The 18236-nt window shown below is 37.0% G+C and overlaps 4 protein-coding genes across 4 annotated transcripts; 2 read left to right on the forward strand and 2 right to left on the reverse strand.

Moving 5' to 3' along the window:
• The first annotated feature begins 705 nt into the window (after positions 1-705).
• Positions 706-5749, forward strand: clic2 (chloride intracellular channel 2). Its single transcript, XM_026358214.2, has 6 exons — positions 706-1029; positions 2547-2656; positions 3562-3687; positions 3788-3888; positions 4103-4284; positions 5155-5749. Exons 1-6 carry the CDS (start codon positions 985-987, stop codon positions 5314-5316), a joined length of 726 nt encoding a protein of 241 aa, XP_026213999.1. The 5' UTR covers positions 706-984; the 3' UTR covers positions 5317-5749.
• A 98-nt stretch (positions 5750-5847) lies between these two features.
• Positions 5848-7568, reverse strand: urp1 (urotensin-related peptide 1). Its single transcript, XM_033326184.1, has 5 exons — positions 7466-7568; positions 7045-7173; positions 6903-6943; positions 6655-6760; positions 5848-6051 (listed from the first exon to the last, which is right to left on the reverse strand). Exons 1-5 carry the CDS (start codon positions 7566-7568, stop codon positions 6020-6022), a joined length of 411 nt encoding a protein of 136 aa, XP_033182075.1. The 3' UTR covers positions 5848-6019.
• Positions 7569-9544: 1976 nt separating this feature from the next.
• On the forward strand, positions 9545-12730 carry c1galt1c1 (C1GALT1-specific chaperone 1). Its single transcript, XM_026356997.1, has 2 exons — positions 9545-9717; positions 11429-12730. The coding sequence occupies exon 2, from the start codon at positions 11443-11445 to the stop codon at positions 12394-12396; it is 954 nt and encodes a 317-aa protein (XP_026212782.1). The 5' UTR covers positions 9545-9717; positions 11429-11442; the 3' UTR covers positions 12397-12730.
• A 1280-nt stretch (positions 12731-14010) lies between these two features.
• mcts1 (MCTS1 re-initiation and release factor) lies at positions 14011-17041 on the reverse strand. The gene is made up of 6 exons (XM_026357105.1): positions 16851-17041; positions 15435-15587; positions 15234-15331; positions 15018-15151; positions 14373-14440; positions 14011-14280 (listed from the first exon to the last, which is right to left on the reverse strand). The coding sequence occupies exons 1-6, from the start codon at positions 16859-16861 to the stop codon at positions 14199-14201; spliced, it is 546 nt and encodes a 181-aa protein (XP_026212890.1). The 5' UTR covers positions 16862-17041; the 3' UTR covers positions 14011-14198.
• Between the last annotated feature and the right edge of the window lie 1195 nt (positions 17042-18236).

The raw sequence follows: 18236 nt of genomic DNA on the forward strand, positions 1-18236 counted from the left end.
CGGTAGTAGTTTCATGTACTTTCTAACAGTTCACTAACTGAGCAAATATTGAATGAATATTTTCAATGTATAAAAAACACAGTTGAAATATTTACTGGTTATTATATTGGTAAACCAAGTACCTGTATATAATCAGTTTAACACACTTTAAGTATCAAACTGGTTCCATTTATACATTGTTAGATAGTTAATCTGTAATAAAGCTGACGGTATATATGAAAAGAGCATATGTTCTGTATATAAAATCTAAATATTCTCTTTGACATAGTGACATAAGAGTACAAAGTAGAAGTATTTGCAGTTCAAATATTGTTTTATTTAATTTTCATTGTTGTGTTTTTTAGTACTGCAGCAAAATCATCATCGAAAATACAAATGTGCTAAAAAAAAATGAATGACTTACATTCCTGAAGCCAAAGTAAACACAATGTACTTTATTAAGTCACAAAGATGTAGGACTGAAGTACTGAAGGAGGCTTTTCTTCCACAGTAGATTAGGTGTCTCCACTGTTTCCCTCCCTTTTATTCCTTGCATATCTGACACTATAGGAATGTGAGTGATGAATTGTGTGAATGTGTGTGTTTTGAGTCACATGCTGTTATCAGTTCCTGTGGATTGCATTATATAGAGAAAACTATACTATTTTAAGCCTGTCCTCATAGATTTGGTCTTTGGGTATATAAGACTGTGTACCCCGCCCAGTTCTCTCAGTCCTCCCTCCTCCCTGACTTGCACAGAGCCTCCAAGGAGCTCTCATACAAAACAACCAGCTGTGAGGTGTTACTTCTCCCGACAGCGACCACAAAGACACTTGAAACCAGAGAAGCACTTGTTGAAGGGCGCTATTATCAGTTTCCTCTTTAACTCCGGGGATATTTTGAAGGTTGCCAACAGCCGCAGACTTCAGGAGAAGCGTTCACTGGAGCAAATACTTGGATTTTTTACTTGGAAAGTAAAAAAAAAAAACAATTTCGGGAGAAAAAATGCAGAAATCTGAGAAGGAGCCAAGCGTTGAGCTGTTCATTAAGGTCAGTCTATTTTCAGTTTCACTTCCAAGAGAAAGTTTTCTACAACATGTGAGCAAAAAATCAAGAATGTGCCTCCTATAGTCATTATAAAACTGCCACTGCCAAAAGAAGAGAGTCGAGATTAAGACAAGCTGCTCACTCATCAGTATTTAAAGTCAGTTTATAAAGCAGTATCTATATTATGTTGGGTATGAGCAGCATCAATCAGAGGATAACTCTCATTTTAATGGGCTTCAGATACCATGTGCTGCAGATGTTGAAGTGTTTGTATCCCTGCTGAGGGTCACAGCATGTTTTATCAGTGAACCCTGGCCACAGAGAGACAGTCCACCTTATCACCGCACACCCAGAAGGAGAAAGGAGTCGCGGGGTGATTGGCCTCAGGTCCCTAAACCAGGCACACCCACTTTACTTGTGCCCACACTCAGATATAGTCACTTAAAATGACATCAAGACGTCACATGCTTTTTCTCATTTCACATTCTTTGCTGATCTAACACTAAAACATACTGCGATTTTTTTATTTCTAAAATAAATAGCTTTTATTTGTTGCAGTGCAGAGACGCAGTGTTTTCTATTAAACCAAGGTCAAGTGAAGCTCAAAAACAACAGCTTAGACGGCGCATTATGTCTCTTTCAAAATGAAGCTGTCGATGTTCAGTCACTCACAAACAGCTTCACATTTTTGGGAACTGATTTTCTCTCTTGCGTAGAGACACATGACAAACTACAGCCAGCAGCAGATTAGCCTAGCTTAGCATAAATGCTGGAAACAAGGGGAAACAGCTAGCCTGGCTCAGTTCAGGGCTGATAAAATATCACATATCACGTCATCCTTTTATTAATATAGCACATATATGTTGGGTCAAGCTGTGAAAAACAAAGTGTATAGAAAACAGGTTGTGGTTTCACATGCATTATTTTTTAGATGCAACTGCAAGACGTCACTGCTCCCAGTAAGGAAATAGTTTGACTTATAGAACAGTTTATGTTTTGTTTTAACGTCAGTATTTATCCAAATTAAACAAACAGTTCCACAGGGAGCTTTATAGGTGCTGGTTTTGTTATAAGACAGAGCCAGGCGAGCTCTTGTTTCCAGGCTTTGCACTAAACCAAACTGACCAACTCCTGGATCTTTTCCTATTTACTGTACAAACATGAGTCATATCAATCTTTTTATCTAACTCTCAACTGGAAAGCAAACAATTTCCCCAAATGTCAAACTATTCCTTTAGCGTTCCCATATTAGCACCTTTATGACTCCAAACTGGAGCTGAGGTTAAGTCAGATTGATGATGTGGTCTGAGTTGTCTGAAGGCCTCTGTAGTAGTGTGCTGCAACACAATGCCTGCTTTTCCCATGGAGGAAATTGCCTTTAAATATCCCAGAACACGCCCTTCACTTCCAAAATTACTTGTTTATCAGCAGGAGAAGAAGAGAACAGGGGAGATATTGTGATTGTAGCTCAAAACTAAACTTTTTTAACATGACGTCTTTTGTTTTTTGTTCTTTTTTAGGCTGGACACGATGGAGAGAACGTGGGGAACTGCCCCTTCTGCCAACGGCTCTTCATGGTGCTGTGGCTGAAAGGAGTAAAGTTTACAGTGACCACCGTTGATATGAGGAAGTAAGCACCCCTTCTCTGGCACAAACACTTCCTGAGCATCTGGTCGTGGGGACTTTCACACAGAACTCTGTTCAGAAAGAATCTGAGAAGCTTTTTTTTTTTTGATAATTCAAACCATTTCTCACTTCCTAATAGGTGTGTTGCTCAGCGTGTGGAAGGGAGGAGCCCTTCAACTTGACGTGTACAAAGAGATCTGTGTCACTTTCAAACAAACACCTTTAATTTAGCTTTTTATTGTGTGAATTTCTCAGGGTCATTACTGGCAAATAAGATCAGGAAACTTTGCAATGATGCTGATAATTGAATGATTCAGAACATGCACACAAGAGGTCTCTGAAGTAGGCAACCACTCCCAGTGTGTGTGTGTGTTTTTATAACTAGCAGCCAGCATTGAAATCATTAATCCAGTGGACCACATTTTGTTCTGACAGCTTCGATAACCAACACGCTCAGAGTTTTGACACGTTAGATAACAGTCTGATTGTAGTACTGAATTAATACATGTATAAATAGAGGTGGCAGAAATAAAAGTTCACAATAATAAAATGTTCTACCTCTGGAAGAAGGAATTCAAAGTACTTGATGCTGTTGATAACTCGAATGTACAGCTAGTCGAGATTTGTTCCACACAAGCTTCATAAATAAAGTTTCTACAGAAATCTAAAATATTCAGGCCCATTAAAGTTAAATTCATGTACAAACAATTAATTTGGAAAATCCAACTTTTTTTGACCTTTTCAGACACTGATGCTTTAGTTAATGGCAATAAAAAACAAACACCGGTGGTCGTACATGACAACTGTACAACTCATTTCATATTTGTGCTGTAAGCTGCAAACAAATGATCAAAAGTAAATGAGTAAGTGTTCTTACTATGTTACCTTGTCTTACTCTATGTTCTCCAGGAAACCAGCCGAGCTCAAGGACCTGGCCCCGGGGACTAATCCCCCTTTCCTCCTCTTCAACGGGACCCTCAAAACAGACTTCATTAAAATCGAGGAGTTTCTTGAACAAACACTGGCCCCTCCCAGGTACTTTACAGTGTCATTATTCAGACTATAATGAGGAGTGAATGTGACGATGGTTTCATTTTCATTGCTCACCTTCCCTCCTTTCCTCCCTCCTCTGCAGGTATCCTCACCTCAGTCCACTAAACAAAGAGTCCTTTGACGTGGGGGCTGACATATTCGCTAAGTTCTCTGCGTTCATCAAGAACAGCCCAAATAACGCCTGTAAGCTACGTTTCATGTAATTCATTAAACATGTAACAGCTCATAATACCACAGTTTACTCCTTCATCATCCAATAATGTCATTAAACTATATCAACACTCTCATTTGAGGATTTCTACTTGTACCAGAGGAAATTTACACTGTGATATTGATATTTTTATGTGTTACCACTGAAAATAATGAAAAACACCTCTCTGTGTTGCTGATGCTACAGTTCATGAGAAAAACCTGCTGCGGGAGTTTAAACGCCTCGACGACTACCTGAACTCCCCGTTGCCAGAGGAGATTGACCACAACTCGAAAGAAACCATCACCATCTCCAAAAGGAAGTTCCTGGACAGCGACAGCCTCACTTTAGCCGACTGCAACCTGCTGCCCAAACTGCACGTTATCAGGGTGAGAAAGTCAATCTGCTGTGTTTACATACTACAAACAGGATCTCTGGTGTAGTGCACAATGTTTTTGTTGTAATATTGGGTCATAAAGCACCTTGTGGGCTCAATTCTCAACACAGATGCATCGTTGTTTAGGAGCAACAATGCACTTCTGTTTGTTTTTTATTGTACTTTGTACATTTATTTAACAATGCTGCCCATGTACTTAAACATCAATAATAATATATTTTATATTATATATACATGATAATATCATATCAGTTGTATATAGACAACAGTTTTCGGCATTATGAGTACTTTTACTTTCAATAAGTTGTGTCCAGTTTGATTTAATTGCTGTAATATCTTTACAGTTTTTATGAGTATTTAAATTGTATACTACTACTACACTGTGCAAAAGATAAATATTGTCATTTATTTAATCCACCTAATTTAAATACACAGATTAGGATTTTAGAAAAACATACTGTACATAATGTATGTAAACCGTAAAGAAATGCACAAAATATGCTTTTCCCTTGAACTTTTGCTACTACTTTTACTTATAAAAGTAAATTATCTGAATACTTATCTGCATTTTAATTAAACTTGTGCTGGAGATTACTTCAGCATTTCAATCACATAGGGCACAATGTCAATGAAATGACAGTAATAGCTAAGAGTTGATTTATAGATTAGGATTAAATAAACATGTAATGCACATTAAAATTCAGAAATATATATAAACAGTATGAGTTTCACATTAACTGGTGATTACTGTAAGTATTTTTTATACTTAACTAAATTAGACGAGTTCCTTTTTGCACCAATATGCTCTGTACTGTGTTCTGCATGTTTCTCAAGGCTTTGACCTTCCTGTTATTTATTTCAGGTTGCTGCCAAAAAGTACTGCGACTTTGACATTCCCGCTGAGTTCACAGGTGTGTGGCGATACCTCCAAAACGCCTACGAGCGAGAGGAGTTCAAACAGACGTGTCCGGCCGACATTGAAATCGAGAAGGCTTACTTCAACGTGGCCAACAAGAGGAAGTAAACTTTTCATCAGCTGTAATTCATGTCCTGTTTTTTACCAAGTGTAACCATGCATGTAAAGACGTAGAGGACGCTACAAGACTAAACTGTGGCAATGACTCACACTATTCCACCTAAAAAAGCTTCACCTGTTGTGAACATGCTAACAAATGTTGTTTCTGTGCCAAAAGGCCAAACGTGCAATTGACTGTTGATGTAATTTAGCTGATTTGTTTTTGTTTATAGTGTGTAAATATATTTTTTTATGCTTTTTATGATCAAACACCTGTGTTCAATACGTATAATTGCATCATCTTCACAAGTATTTCATTTGAATACAAAAGAGCAAGTAAAGAAACATAACTTGTACAAATACAGTTAGATATGATTCAGTTTTTCATATTAATAAAAAAACAAATAAAAATAGGGTGTTTACCCTATAACCTTAATTGTTATTTGTGTTTGTGTCTGCTGCTCTCCATTTGGAAATGAGAAGAAATACATCTTCTAAACATCTGTACCAGGAAATATCACAAAATGAATTTCTGTTATTTAAGTTTATTTTCAGCCACACACACAAAAAAAAAGACAAATTTAAACTTCAAAAATATATTTTCTGATAAACCAGCAGAGACGATGAATGTGCTTTTTGATGGGAAATTAAATAGGTGATGAGGAGTGAAGGCGTTTTCCAATCAGACCACCAAACGTCCTTCTTTTCTGCTCTAGTTGGTCACGCAGTATTTCCAGAAACAAGCTGACGGGACATCAGAGACAGAAGAAAACAAACAATCTCAACAATATTCTGCAAAACAAACACTTTTTACATGCTTCCATAAACAGTATTATTCACATTTAATGTTACATGCATCTGTTTATTCAGACTTTAATCCCACTACTTGGATTTAGGGTTTATTTTTAAGTTCTCTAATGATGATGAGGAGTTATACATATCTACAAAGGAAATGTGTATTTTGAGCTTCATACATAAAAATTTACTTTACCTGATTATATGAAGTTTGTAATTAGATGTTAAATATTTAATGTTTTATGAAAAATGACTATAGCTTTTAATCTGCACTTTAAATTTGTTTTACTTTTACTTTGGTGGTAGTGTACACAGTAAAGTATCAGTTTCAGTGTACTTCAGCTAGATATTCTCTTTCAATATGTCCAACATGTCCCACTTTAAACAGCACAGGCCTTAATAAAATTAGTCCATTGCTTTATAATAACCTCCGATTAGATATGTCAGGCATTGTTACGTGATCGCTAAGGCCTGAGCATATAAATAAAAGGCATGTAAAGGACAGGCGTGGTATTTGTACGATAAAAATCACAATCACAAAGAGTCAGTCACCTCTTTTGTTTGTTTTTGGCAAGTTCTGCTCTGATCTGAGAAAACCCTGAGAGCGAAGCTTGTCGGCCGCTGCCAGCTTCAAAACAGCTTCTTTGAGGTCCTCAACCTAAAAACCGGAAAATCAGAAACAAAAGCTGTTATATACCTTCATTTTGGTCTTATAGATATAGACAGAAATAACATTTTTAATAAAAAAAAATGCAATGTTACACGTGGTGGAATACAACACACAAAGACAGTGTACGTACCATGTTTGCAAACTTATCCTGCTGTGCTACATCTTTATCTCCTGAAGAAAATACATTTATAAAAGTTGAAAACATTATAATAACCATTATATCTGACATTTTCCTATGCACTACAAATATCGGCATGCTCATGTAGTCGTACCTTTATTCCAGGAGTCTCTGCCTCCATTGTGCTGCATCAGGAGAGGATACAGATTATTCACCTCCCTTCGCTCCCCCTCTGCAGGGTCCAGTCCACCCTCCACCTCTGACACTAATTTCTGAATCAAATCTGTTGAGATAAAACAACTTCCTCTCGTCATCCTGTCATTGTGATATTAATATCCCTGCAGTGGATTAAGTGGAATACCTCACAAGATGTATTTTTGGATTTTGAAGGGTAAATGAGAGTTATGAAGACAAGACAATGACCTTAAACTATATGAACAGATCTTGGCTGAGTTGTGTTTCACTGCTAAAATGTATTTTCTAATGCCTCGGCAAAACGGAAGTCCCATCCCTTTAAAAGTTTAAATTGAATAGAAATGGTAAGAAATAAGAAAAACATTCAGAAAGAGTCTTACCTGACTGTGGCTCAAGACTGGAATCAGGATACAGAGGCAGAGCATGTGTCCACCTCGCGGAACAAATCACGGCTAGGAGGTAAAACAGAGCTACAGAAAGCATGGTGCCTCTTTTTAAGATGACCAGATCTAGACTATACCTCTCCCGACTGAGAACTTCACTTATATATCCTCAGCGGCCATCCATCACAATCTGATCAATACATTATCATCACACCCAGTCTCCTGCGTAATGGTTTTGACGCGATGGATCAGGCGTCATAGACACAATTTAGGGGCCCCTGTCAATTCAGCCGGAGCCTATCTGTGCTTGTACAGAGAGGCCTAACAAATGTTTACTCTGCCACAGTAATCAGTGTCTGTCCCACAGAGGTCCGATGGTTTATGTCTGAGCCCATTTCGGTTCAATCGTATCATTGCTCATGTCTGAGATCAGACACGCGGAGCTGCTGGAAGTATGTCACTGCAGGTTTCTACTTCATTTTGTGGTGATAACTTTTCTGAGGTAATTAATAATGAGTGAATGTGCTAAAATGTACTGTTTAAAATACAGGTCAGAAAAAAGAGAAAAGAAGAAACTTGGATTAAAAATACTCTTAAAACAATCTAGATAAAACAGGCTAAGAGTGAAAGTGTGTATATTGCTCATATTTGGTGGTAAAACTAAGTTGATATTGGATAAATAAAATTTTCTTAATCCTGCCGCTTCCTGAAAACATCAGCTTTACAACAGCTGCTGAAACATCTTACATCAACCTCAAAACTATGTCGCCAAAGTCAATTTAGATTTAAATTAGATTAGATTCAACTTTATTGTTATTGTGTAAAGGACAGTGAAGTGCAGTAAGCATTCATCCAAAAATGCAAAAGGATAATTTTATTAACAGTACAATGGCATGAGTGGTGCCATAAATCTTACTGTAACTGCAGGGGATGATGAAAAATATGCATATATACACCAATGAAATCTGTAACAGATGATTCATCTGAAAGTTGTTGAGCTGCTTCATGTGGAGCTCGAAACAGCACACTTGTAATATATTGTAATTAATGAGGTATTTTTACAGAACAAGCATGAAATTGATTCCCTCAAATGTGAAAATATCAACAATTAATTCAATACTTAGAAACCAAGATGGTTTTGGTAGAGAAGGTTTGTAGAAAGATAAAGGATCAAACCACACCAGAAGCTCCGTAATGAGGCTTTGCAGGGTTTTTTATCAAACTGAAAGGCCACTAATGCTCTTCAGATGAGTGTACGTCGGGCGATTTATAAGGCTGTCTCTGACACTGCTGGTGAAAACAACATTTGATGCATCTGACCGCTGAGGACTCAATGAGAAGAGGACAAACAAGACAGAGTATAGTTTTGTTGTCAAACAGTGACATTAACATTGACAAATTAGTCATGTGGAAAAGGACAATAAAACAAACAATAATTCATAATCACTGTGATTTATGTTTGAGTGTTCATCGTGGTCATGTACATTATCACAAAGAGTTGAAAAATGAGCCCAAACAGTGCATAGTAACCAGTAATAGACATCAATTGACAATAAAAACATAAATTACATAACCAAAAAGAGATAAGAAAATTGTGTCAAAAAAGACTTGAAATGGCCATAAGAAATGATAAATGACCACTGGGAGATTTAAAATGACACAGAATGTCAAAACAGTTGACAAAACTATCGTAAAGAGCACATGATTACCAGAAATAGACACAAAATGATGACAAATACATGAAAAGTGACCATGAGGAGATTAAAAATGGTCACAAGGGGACACAAAACAACTTAAAGTGATGAAGAATTAACAACAACAAAAAAAACACAACATGACCACAATCAGTTGAAAAATGACCACAGACCAAAAAAATGAAAAATGAGACAAAATGAGACAAAACATGAGACAAAATGAGACAAAATGAGACAAAATGAGACAAAACATGAGACAAAATGAGACAAAACATGAGACAAAACATGAGAGGTGGGAAACTCAGACGACCTGTAGGAGGTAGGAGAGGCCAGAAGATGGCAGTAGTGCAGCAGACAGTGTGGCAGCTGCTTTGGAGAAGACGAAGAAGAAGAAGAAGAAGAAGAAGGAGCGATGGCTCACGCACATCGCAGCCCCCTAGCTGTTAATTAACTTTGTGCTGTCTGACGCTGCTAATCCTACCAAACAGGAAAAGTGTGATCAAGACACGAGCAGACAGGAGCACCAACCTGGCACGGCAGAGTTCACCTCTCCAGGTACAGTAAATGCTCGGTATTTGTTTGATTTATGTCGCTACCCAAACCCCGAAGTTACCTTAACGTTAGCCGTTAAGCTAGAAGGCTAACAGTTAGCAACAGTTGTAGCGATATTGTCTAAAGATCCGTCGTTTTTAACATGTCGCCGGATATAAACGTCAGCTTAGCGTTTCAAAACTAGCTGCTATTTGAAATGTAGATGTTAAAAGTGGTGTTAGCTCCAAAGTTCTGGGAGTTAATGATTGATGTCAACCCCCAGTTAACTTTTAATGCATTAGTCGAACCCGGTTCAGTCCTCAGCAGGGCTCCGGTGCCTCCCTCGGTTATCGGGCTAAGCAGGGAGAACTGGTTGTTAGCAGCCAAGACAGGCGACACATCACCTGAACCTGTCCGGGTAACATTCAGGTATTTAACAATCTGACCTCAGTCTCTTTTAAGAATGTCCTACTGTAGCTAATTACCGGTGTTTTTGATCGTAGATTCGTGATCATTACCATTAATGTAGTTACTGCATTTATTTGTGGCTATGTCTGTATATGCATGTATGTTCTAATGTTTTAACCATCTCATTTATTTGAAAGACTCCAACATCCACTGTGACCTCAATAATAAAAATATAGAAGAATTGAAACCAAAACAGAGAAACTGCTTTTGGAAATAGACCTGGTGTCTAGGTTACATTAGTTTGTACAGGTGGTGTTCTTTATAAAGTGGCCAGTGAGTGAATATGTAGACAATGAAGGGTGTGGACTGGAGGTTCACCTTCATTCATACTAGAGGATACATAGTGAATCATTTGTCTACATATAACGCTTTGAAGCCTCTAGTTACAGTGCTTCTGATGAGCTACATAATATAACTTTACTCAAACTGAGGACTGTGAATGTTCCCTGATCACTTACACTGAAGGTGCATTAGGAAGCAATGTTATAAGAGGAGGGAAGCTTGATTGTTACAGCAACACAATGACAAGCAAGGAGACAAACAGTAAAACAATAAGGCAACAAAGGACTCGGATCTTTTGCTTAGTTTGAGTAAAAGCAGTCATTCTTAAATGTAGAAATGCAATTGAAGTAGCGGTTGCAATAATAAATCAATGAATAAATCCACAGGTCTACAATCAATCTTTATCTTTAGATATTGTGGCAAAATCCTTGCATTGTTAGCGTCATACATGTGTGGCAGTAATGTGAAGTGTTTGTTTCTATTTTTAAATCACTAGGAGCAGGTGCAAATGAAAAAGAAACCACAAATAACAAATGCCAGGTGTGTCAGTTGATCAAGTACCTCAGGCTGCTGTAGCAGCTTCACGTTTCTGCATTAGTTTGCATTATTTTAAGCTGTGCTGTGTATTTATTTCATTTTCAGTTCAGGAAAATTGTCACTTTTTTTTAACTGCTACCAGCTAGCACCTTTAGACACTAAAATAGACAGAAAGATGGACAAGGACATTAACATGGATGGAATACAGTGATGTAGATTCAAACATTGCATCAAAAAGTAGAATTATAATCATTTCCAGTAAAAGTTTATCAGCCCTTTACTTCACTTTGGAGGGATTTTAACCAATTCTTCCTCACAAAACAGCTTCAACTGAGAGATGCTGGTTGACTTTCTTGCAATTAGATTAATCCACAAACTATTTCAGCTGAAAACAGTAAAACTGCTTTTCTGAGCAGCTCTAATATTGCATTCTCTCTCTTTTTTCCAGCGTCTGCTGCCAAAATGTTATCTGAAGGCGGCTCTTTTATGAAGGGGATGTTCGTGGGAAGCCTCTTCTGCCTGGTTCTGTCATTTCTGGGAAGTTTTAGCCCAGGCATCGAGTCCCATACAGAGGACCACCATCATCATCACGTCAAGGCCGCCAGTAAAGACGAGCTGAAACAACTTACTGACAATCAAGTGCAGGAGTGGAGCAAACAAGTCCAGGTGTATTGCGTCATAATGGTCCAGCCCAAGATCCTTGTTTACTGGGCAACAGCTATGGACACATGGAGCAAACACTGTGATAAGGCTGAGTTTTACACCTCAGAGACCTCTAAAGCACTTGAGGCAGTAGACCTGAATGAAAAAGATGACTGGGCAAGGTTACGTAAAGCTCTAAAGCATGCTTATGAGAACGCTGGTGACCTGCGCTGGTTCTTTGTGGCACAACCCACCACATTTGCCATTGTGGAGAATCTCAAATACCTGGTGCTCGCAAAGAATCCTGATGAGCCCTTCTACCTGGGGAGCGCTGTGAAGTCTGGGGAGCTTGACTATGTGTCATTTGATAGTGGCATTGTGCTGAGTTACGAAGCTCTGAAAAGGCTGGTTGAGGTGTTTGAGGACAAAGACAAATGTCCAGAGAGAGGACATTCCCTCTGGAAGATGAGCGAGGACAAGCAGCTCGCCGTGTGTCTCAAATACAAAGGTGTGTTTGCAGAGAACGGGGAAGATACTCACGGAAAGAGCGTGTTCAACAGCAAGAGTGTGGACAGCCTGATAACAGACAGCATGAGAGACAACCCAAATAATGTGGTGGAGGGCTGCTGCTCAGACATGGCGGTTACATTCAGTGGGATGTCGCCCAATCAGATGCAGGTCATGATGTTTGGAGTTTACAGACTTCGTCCTTACGGGCATGATTTTCACGACTCTTTAGTATTTTACCCTCCTGAAGGTTCAGACAATGACTAGAGAGTCATTCCTTTAAGCCGGACATGGTATTTACATTTTCTTGCTTCTGTGATGGCAAACTTAACTTTGGGAAAAATGGTCTAATCCAGTTTTTAAAAATTGATCCTAGGTGGCAACAAAACATTTATGTATATTTGTACTTTTTGCACTTGGCACAATCAGCACCCCATTCCTTTATGGTGTAGGTAGAATGCATGGGTGTGCCGTCCTTTGAATGAAGATAGAGCTGGGTAGTATATCTAACTTGTGATCTGTTAATTCATTTTGGTTATTGTAATACTGTTATGTATTGTGTATTCATAAAGATGATCATAAAGCTGCATTAGCTAAGTAATTCTGACATTATTTATTTTACATGCTTGGCTCTCTTTTTGTTTTATCAGTGACATTCTTGTTTCATCTACATTGCCAAACTTAATTGTACTGAAGCGTTAATAATATGACTCAACATATCGTGGCACAGCCCAGCTACAAGTGAAGTGCATACGCTGTGTTACTCAATATATGAAGAGCTGCTCTTTACAGCTTCATGGAAAATAGTATACCTCTGTGTGGACCCAATCTATGGGTAGAGTATATTTCATCACACAATAAAAAATACAAATATTGCTGGAAATTCCCTAAAATATTAAACAGCCCACAGGCGTTAGTCATGATAATTTTAAGTGACTGTTGGAAAATAAACATTAGTCAAAGTAAATACTGAAGTTGATTTACTATTAAAGTGGGAATGAACACACACTCGGACACACTCGGTGTGAAGTCATAGTTCAGGTGTTAAATATTGCTTCAGAGGTTGTAAAAACCAATTGTGCGAAAACATTTGTACACTTTAAAACACTGAATGTATTCATCTGTATTATTACCCACTTAGTTTATCCAGCAGTTATTAATACTTTCTACTTGTTTCACTACATTTCTTACACTAGTTACTTTTTTTGAGATTTTAAATACAGATGTGATGCAGTGCTTTGCAATTCAACTGACCAACAGTGTATGAAACATCTAAACTGGCTACACATTTACAGATGGCAGTATCAACATTATACAATAATCAGAGGTGGCAGAAGTACCTCTTCAAATTGTTGACTCAAGCTCAAGTACTAACTTGATGTTCAAACATTTATTGCTCCACTTCGATTTCTTTGGACATCAACTCGACACAATTCCTGATGAAAGCTGTGTTGATAAGGTAAATATTTAAGTTTAGTCCACATGTCTAAGTTTGTTTCTGAGAATTTAATTTGAAAATCATTAATATTTCCTCAATTCAAAAATTTACCCTTTAGTTAATATCAATGATAAAATCTAATGTTGGGGGCAAGACGCCATTAAAAGTTGTAGTCACTAAAAATGGGAACAGGACAGTTGGAAACCCATGACAATCTTTCATTACATAAATACGCTCACATCCTGTACGGTCCAGGAAACAGGTCACATCATTACTCTACCTATTACGCAGATTAGGTTTGACAAACATAATGGGTGCTGTTAAATAAAAACCTGATCAACAAGATTAGCCTTGTGTAACTGTCATATTGTAATTTCACCTTTGTGAAATCACAGGCAACATAACAGCTTTAACTTGGCTTCAATATAAAATACCAACAGAGATTCAGATTTTAAAGCAATCTTTCCTTTATTAGTGCAGATTGGCGGTTTGATTCAAAGCCTCCAGCAAGTAACACAGCAAAGTCCGAAGGTGTAAACAGTTGACTGGCAGCTCATGCCTTGCTGTCAAGAGCTCCACGCTTTCCAGGGGAAGGAGGGAGTGAAGGAGGGTGCTGCCGGTGTTGATTTAATCATTTATACGTCTTCATGTGCCACAATCCATCGTTGAGATAGTGAACATTCTCAATTCCAATTCCCTTGTTGACCTTTTCTCTGTTTGCATAAGACATACAAAGATAACGTTTGGTCATCACAAAACATTTTGTGAAATCATGGGGTGGTGTAAAATATAGAAAATGTCTTACATGTTTTCTGCAGACATTTTCATAACGCCAACGCAAAGTGCATGCTGTTTTCCCTCTGCCATTATGGCCTGCATCCACTTGTTAAAGGCAAACTGGTAGGTAGGTTGAAACATAAAAGGAAAATGTACATGCTAACACTAGCTGAGAAAATGGGAGAAAAAAAACAAATTAACACAGGACAATTTGACAAATATAAGGACATTATATTTGGATAAGATAAAACATTTATTTGTCCAGCAATGGGGAAATTGCATTGTTGCAACAGCAAAGTACAAGTATGCAGCAGAGTGCCAAAAGTAAATATGTAAGATAAATAAGAATTATTAAAAATACTAAGCGGAAATAAAACTATAAAGATACAAGAGCTATAAATGTGTGCAATGTGCCTATGGGTATGTACAGTATATGGACATCTGTGGTTCACCTTAAAATACAGTACTGCACATGATTACAGTCGATGAAAGCCAAATGTACAGTGTTCATTGTAGAGTCTGACTGCAGCTAGGAGGAAAGATTTGATGAATCTCTCCCTCATAAAGTGAGGGTGGATCAGTCTGTCACTGAAGCTGCTCTGCAGGGCAATATATTCTTTAAAACACAAAAATCAAACAGCTTCCATGTGTAGCACCATGTATAAAAGGATACAACTACTGTGTCCGCTTCAGCTGGGTACAGTTTAGCGCCTGGCGATGTCAGTCCAGGGCACATAATGTTCGCTCCACTTAAGACAAATTTAATGGCCCCTTTGTCCACTTGCTGGTGTGGAAGAATGAAGGGATCTATGACATGGAAAAGGACAGTCTCATTAGTGTGAGGAAATTCAATTGCAACCATTAACCAGCTGGCATTAGGATTTCTTACATTTATGCAGCAGTCTGAGTGTTGGATAAAATGGTCCTTCTCTCTGTCTGAAGAAAAGCAGTTCTCCATTCACTGTCAAGATTTCAATGTGTTCATGGCTGGAGAAAGAACAATAATAAAGACATTTACAAACCAAATAAAAGAAAATCCACTAAACTAAAAGATACTGCGCTGAATAGAAAATTAAATAACAAATCATACCATCTGACTATTTTGACAGGGTCCTTTTTTGGCATTATTTGATTGAACCATGACTCAATGTCCGGAAACTGCTCCAACAGCTGATTTTTGATGCCTTTGATCACTGATGTTTTCAGCTGGATACAGTTCGACACATTTTCTTTCTCATCAAATCTGAAACAAAAGACAAGAAAATATGAGACTGAGTTATGTTAGCTCTGGTAAAGCCTAGAAGATGGTCATCATGTATGTATTAATTTATAAAATAAGAGTATGCAATATTTTGCAATACATATTGTGCAATACTGATTGCTTTTGTGGTGTTCATCTTAAAGATGTAAACAATTTTTTGCCAATTACATTACATAGACTAATCCTTTTGAAGCACAACCTTAAAAGGAAAACAACACAGCTATTTTTATTTGACAACACGTATATAGATATATAAATATTTCTACTGTTGCTGTTTCAATCTCATAATACAATCTGATCCAGACATTTTCTGCTTCAAATGAGTTTAATTGTGTTAATATTACAGTGGGACAAACACTGTACAAGTACTATACTGTACTTCCAATTATGGTGCTTACTTATATTTTACTACACTACTTGTCTAAGAGGACTAGTTACTTTTTGTTCTGTTAATTCTGTATACAAAGTGCATGTCCAGTGTCACTAATGATAATAATGATAATGAAAATGTAACTTGCTCAAAGTAAATTGTGAGAGCTGATCAAGTGCAGGAATATTACTATTTTTGATCTTGTTTTAATAATAACCTGTGCACCTGTACACACCTCACACAATCTTGCCTCTATAAGAGAAAAGCAAAGCATCTTTCAGGACCTCAGGAATCCTATATTTTTTTACACTATGAAAGGAATCAATATTAGTACATTTATTCCATATACATCAAGTAAATTTATCCGATGTACTTGTAATTTTATTTAACTAGATTTGTGAATGCAGAACTTGTGTTTTATACTTTATTACTGACATTTGTAATGTCATTACACACTGATATAGGAAGTAGTTTTTAGTTTCTGTAGGCAAGAGAGATAACGTTTAAGCTGTGGAGCTCAAACTATTAAATTATTCTGTCCATAAATCAACATATTCTTAGCTAGTGCGCGATGTCTCTGTATGATCCCATTCATCCCAGACACAACTTGATATTTGGATTTGAATCAGTACTGTTAGGAAACGTTCATGAATAACCTAAAGATCAGCAGTAGCACATTTAAATACATTCAGTCTGACCTTGAACAATCATGACTCATTATTACAACACTCGAATTAGCGTAATTCATGTGTGGTTATATCTTTAGTTTAAGACAAACCTTCAACAAACTTAAAGAGGCGACTGCTAATCAGCTAGCCTTAGCCACCTAGCTGTTGTTAGCTAATGCTACAACATAGAAATAATCAGCAACGTACTTTTTAAACATCCTCGTTGGTCACCGCTACCGCGTTCCAAAAATACAGACAAAATCTTTGCCCACTTAGTAACGTCAGGTCAGGAAGAATAACACAAGTAAACAAAAAAATGACAGTTCATCTATCCAGTTCTAGCTCTAGCTGTCCCACGCCTGTTCAGCAGTTGAGGGCCAGTTGTGTGACAGTTGCGTCATTTTACGACAGTTGCTTTCGTTACACGGCAGGTCAGGTCGACTGTCACCAGGGTAACTGCTGTAGCTACACACAGTTTAGCTTCATTGATGTGTAACTTACCAAATTATGTATTTGTTATTATTAAAATGAATTAATTTATATTATCAACTGCTTCAACACCAATAGTGTTTGAGCTGTGGGCTATTTTTTTATTTTGAACACGATAGATCATTTTAATAATGGAGTATGTGTAGACCTACCTCTTTATTTAAACTAAATTTAAGAGCATGAATTTACTACAACTTTAGTAGAAGACACTGAATTAGATTGGATTGGTAAATCTGCTTGTAGAAGAGTAGTCCACTTTTTAGGCAAGTACTTTCACTTGACTACTAAATTTATTTACTGCCACCTTTGGTCAGACCCAGTTCTGTGATCTAATTAGGAGTTGTCTGCTATGTTTCAGTCATTTACATTTTTTAACCTTATATAAAAATTAAGCTGGAGAATGTACATTTCCATACCACTTGCTCTTTTGGGTCAACTTCCTGCTTGATGCTGATTTCATGATCCCAGGTGATGTTACGAAGAAAACTTTTAATATGGGCAGAATGAGTGAAAGAAATAAAATATAGGGAATGTTAAGGCATATAAGGTACCATAAATGTACAAAGGTTTAGAGATTATTATTATTATTATTATTATTATTATTATTATTATTATTATACAGGAAAATTATTATATCTGAGACCATAGGTTGTGCATATTCTTGCCTGTTTGATTTAACTTGTTTTGACAATTTGCATTTCAAAATGTAAAGTAATCGATAAAGTGCAAGAAAAGTATTGTATATTGTATTGTATATTTTCATTTCCAAGTATGAATTAATAATATTTAGCCAGTAATATTAATAGGTTAATTAAATCCGAAACAATTCATTGTTGAAGAGGATATCTAAGACTTTAACAGATACCCAAGCATGCACAGTCCAAAGCATGAATAGCAATAGTTCAACAGTTTCATGTTTCCACACAAAAAATACATTTTGCAGGATCAAATATCTTAATAAATATAATCTTTAGCTTCTAGGAAGTCACAGTTCTTCAACAGTAAGGTCTCAGCACCAGTTATTAAGACTTATACTTTTAAAAGCAGTAAGTAAAATGCAGTTTTAATAAATTATATATAATAATTTTAGTGTAATTTATATTA

The sequence above is a fragment of the Anabas testudineus genome, chromosome 10 (assembly GCF_900324465.2).
Source record: "Anabas testudineus chromosome 10, fAnaTes1.2, whole genome shotgun sequence".
Taxonomy (NCBI): domain Eukaryota; kingdom Metazoa; phylum Chordata; class Actinopteri; order Anabantiformes; family Anabantidae; genus Anabas; species Anabas testudineus.

Bases quoted from the DNA above. Each gene is read 5' to 3' on its own strand.
- urp1 (XM_033326184.1), bottom strand. From the start codon at position 7,568: ATGCTTTCTGTAGCTCTGTTTTACCTCCTAGCCGTGATTTGTTCCGCG. The intron at 7,174-7,465 runs GTAAGACTCTTT...TTATCTCAACAG, and splicing joins CAGTCTTGAGCCACAGTCAG to ATTTGATTCAGAAATTAGTG. The intron at 6,761-6,902 runs GTACGTACACTG...TCCGGTTTTTAG, and splicing joins AGGATAAGTTTGCAAACATG to GTTGAGGACCTCAAAGAAGC.
- c1galt1c1 (XM_026356997.1), top strand. From the start codon at position 11,443: ATGTTATCTGAAGGCGGCTCTTTTATGAAGGGGATGTTCGTGGGAAGC.
- mcts1 (XM_026357105.1), bottom strand. The intron at 15,332-15,434 runs GTATGATTTGTT...TTCTTTCTCCAG, and splicing joins CCTGTCAAAATAGTCAGATG to CCATGAACACATTGAAATCT. The intron at 15,152-15,233 runs GTAAGAAATCCT...TCCATGTCATAG, and splicing joins ACTCAGACTGCTGCATAAAT to ATCCCTTCATTCTTCCACAC.
- clic2 (XM_026358214.2), top strand. From the start codon at position 985: ATGCAGAAATCTGAGAAGGAGCCAAGCGTTGAGCTGTTCATTAAG. The intron at 2,657-3,561 runs GTAAGCACCCCT...TATGTTCTCCAG, and splicing joins ACCACCGTTGATATGAGGAA to GAAACCAGCCGAGCTCAAGG. The intron at 3,889-4,102 runs GTAAGCTACGTT...CTGATGCTACAG, and splicing joins GAACAGCCCAAATAACGCCT to TTCATGAGAAAAACCTGCTG.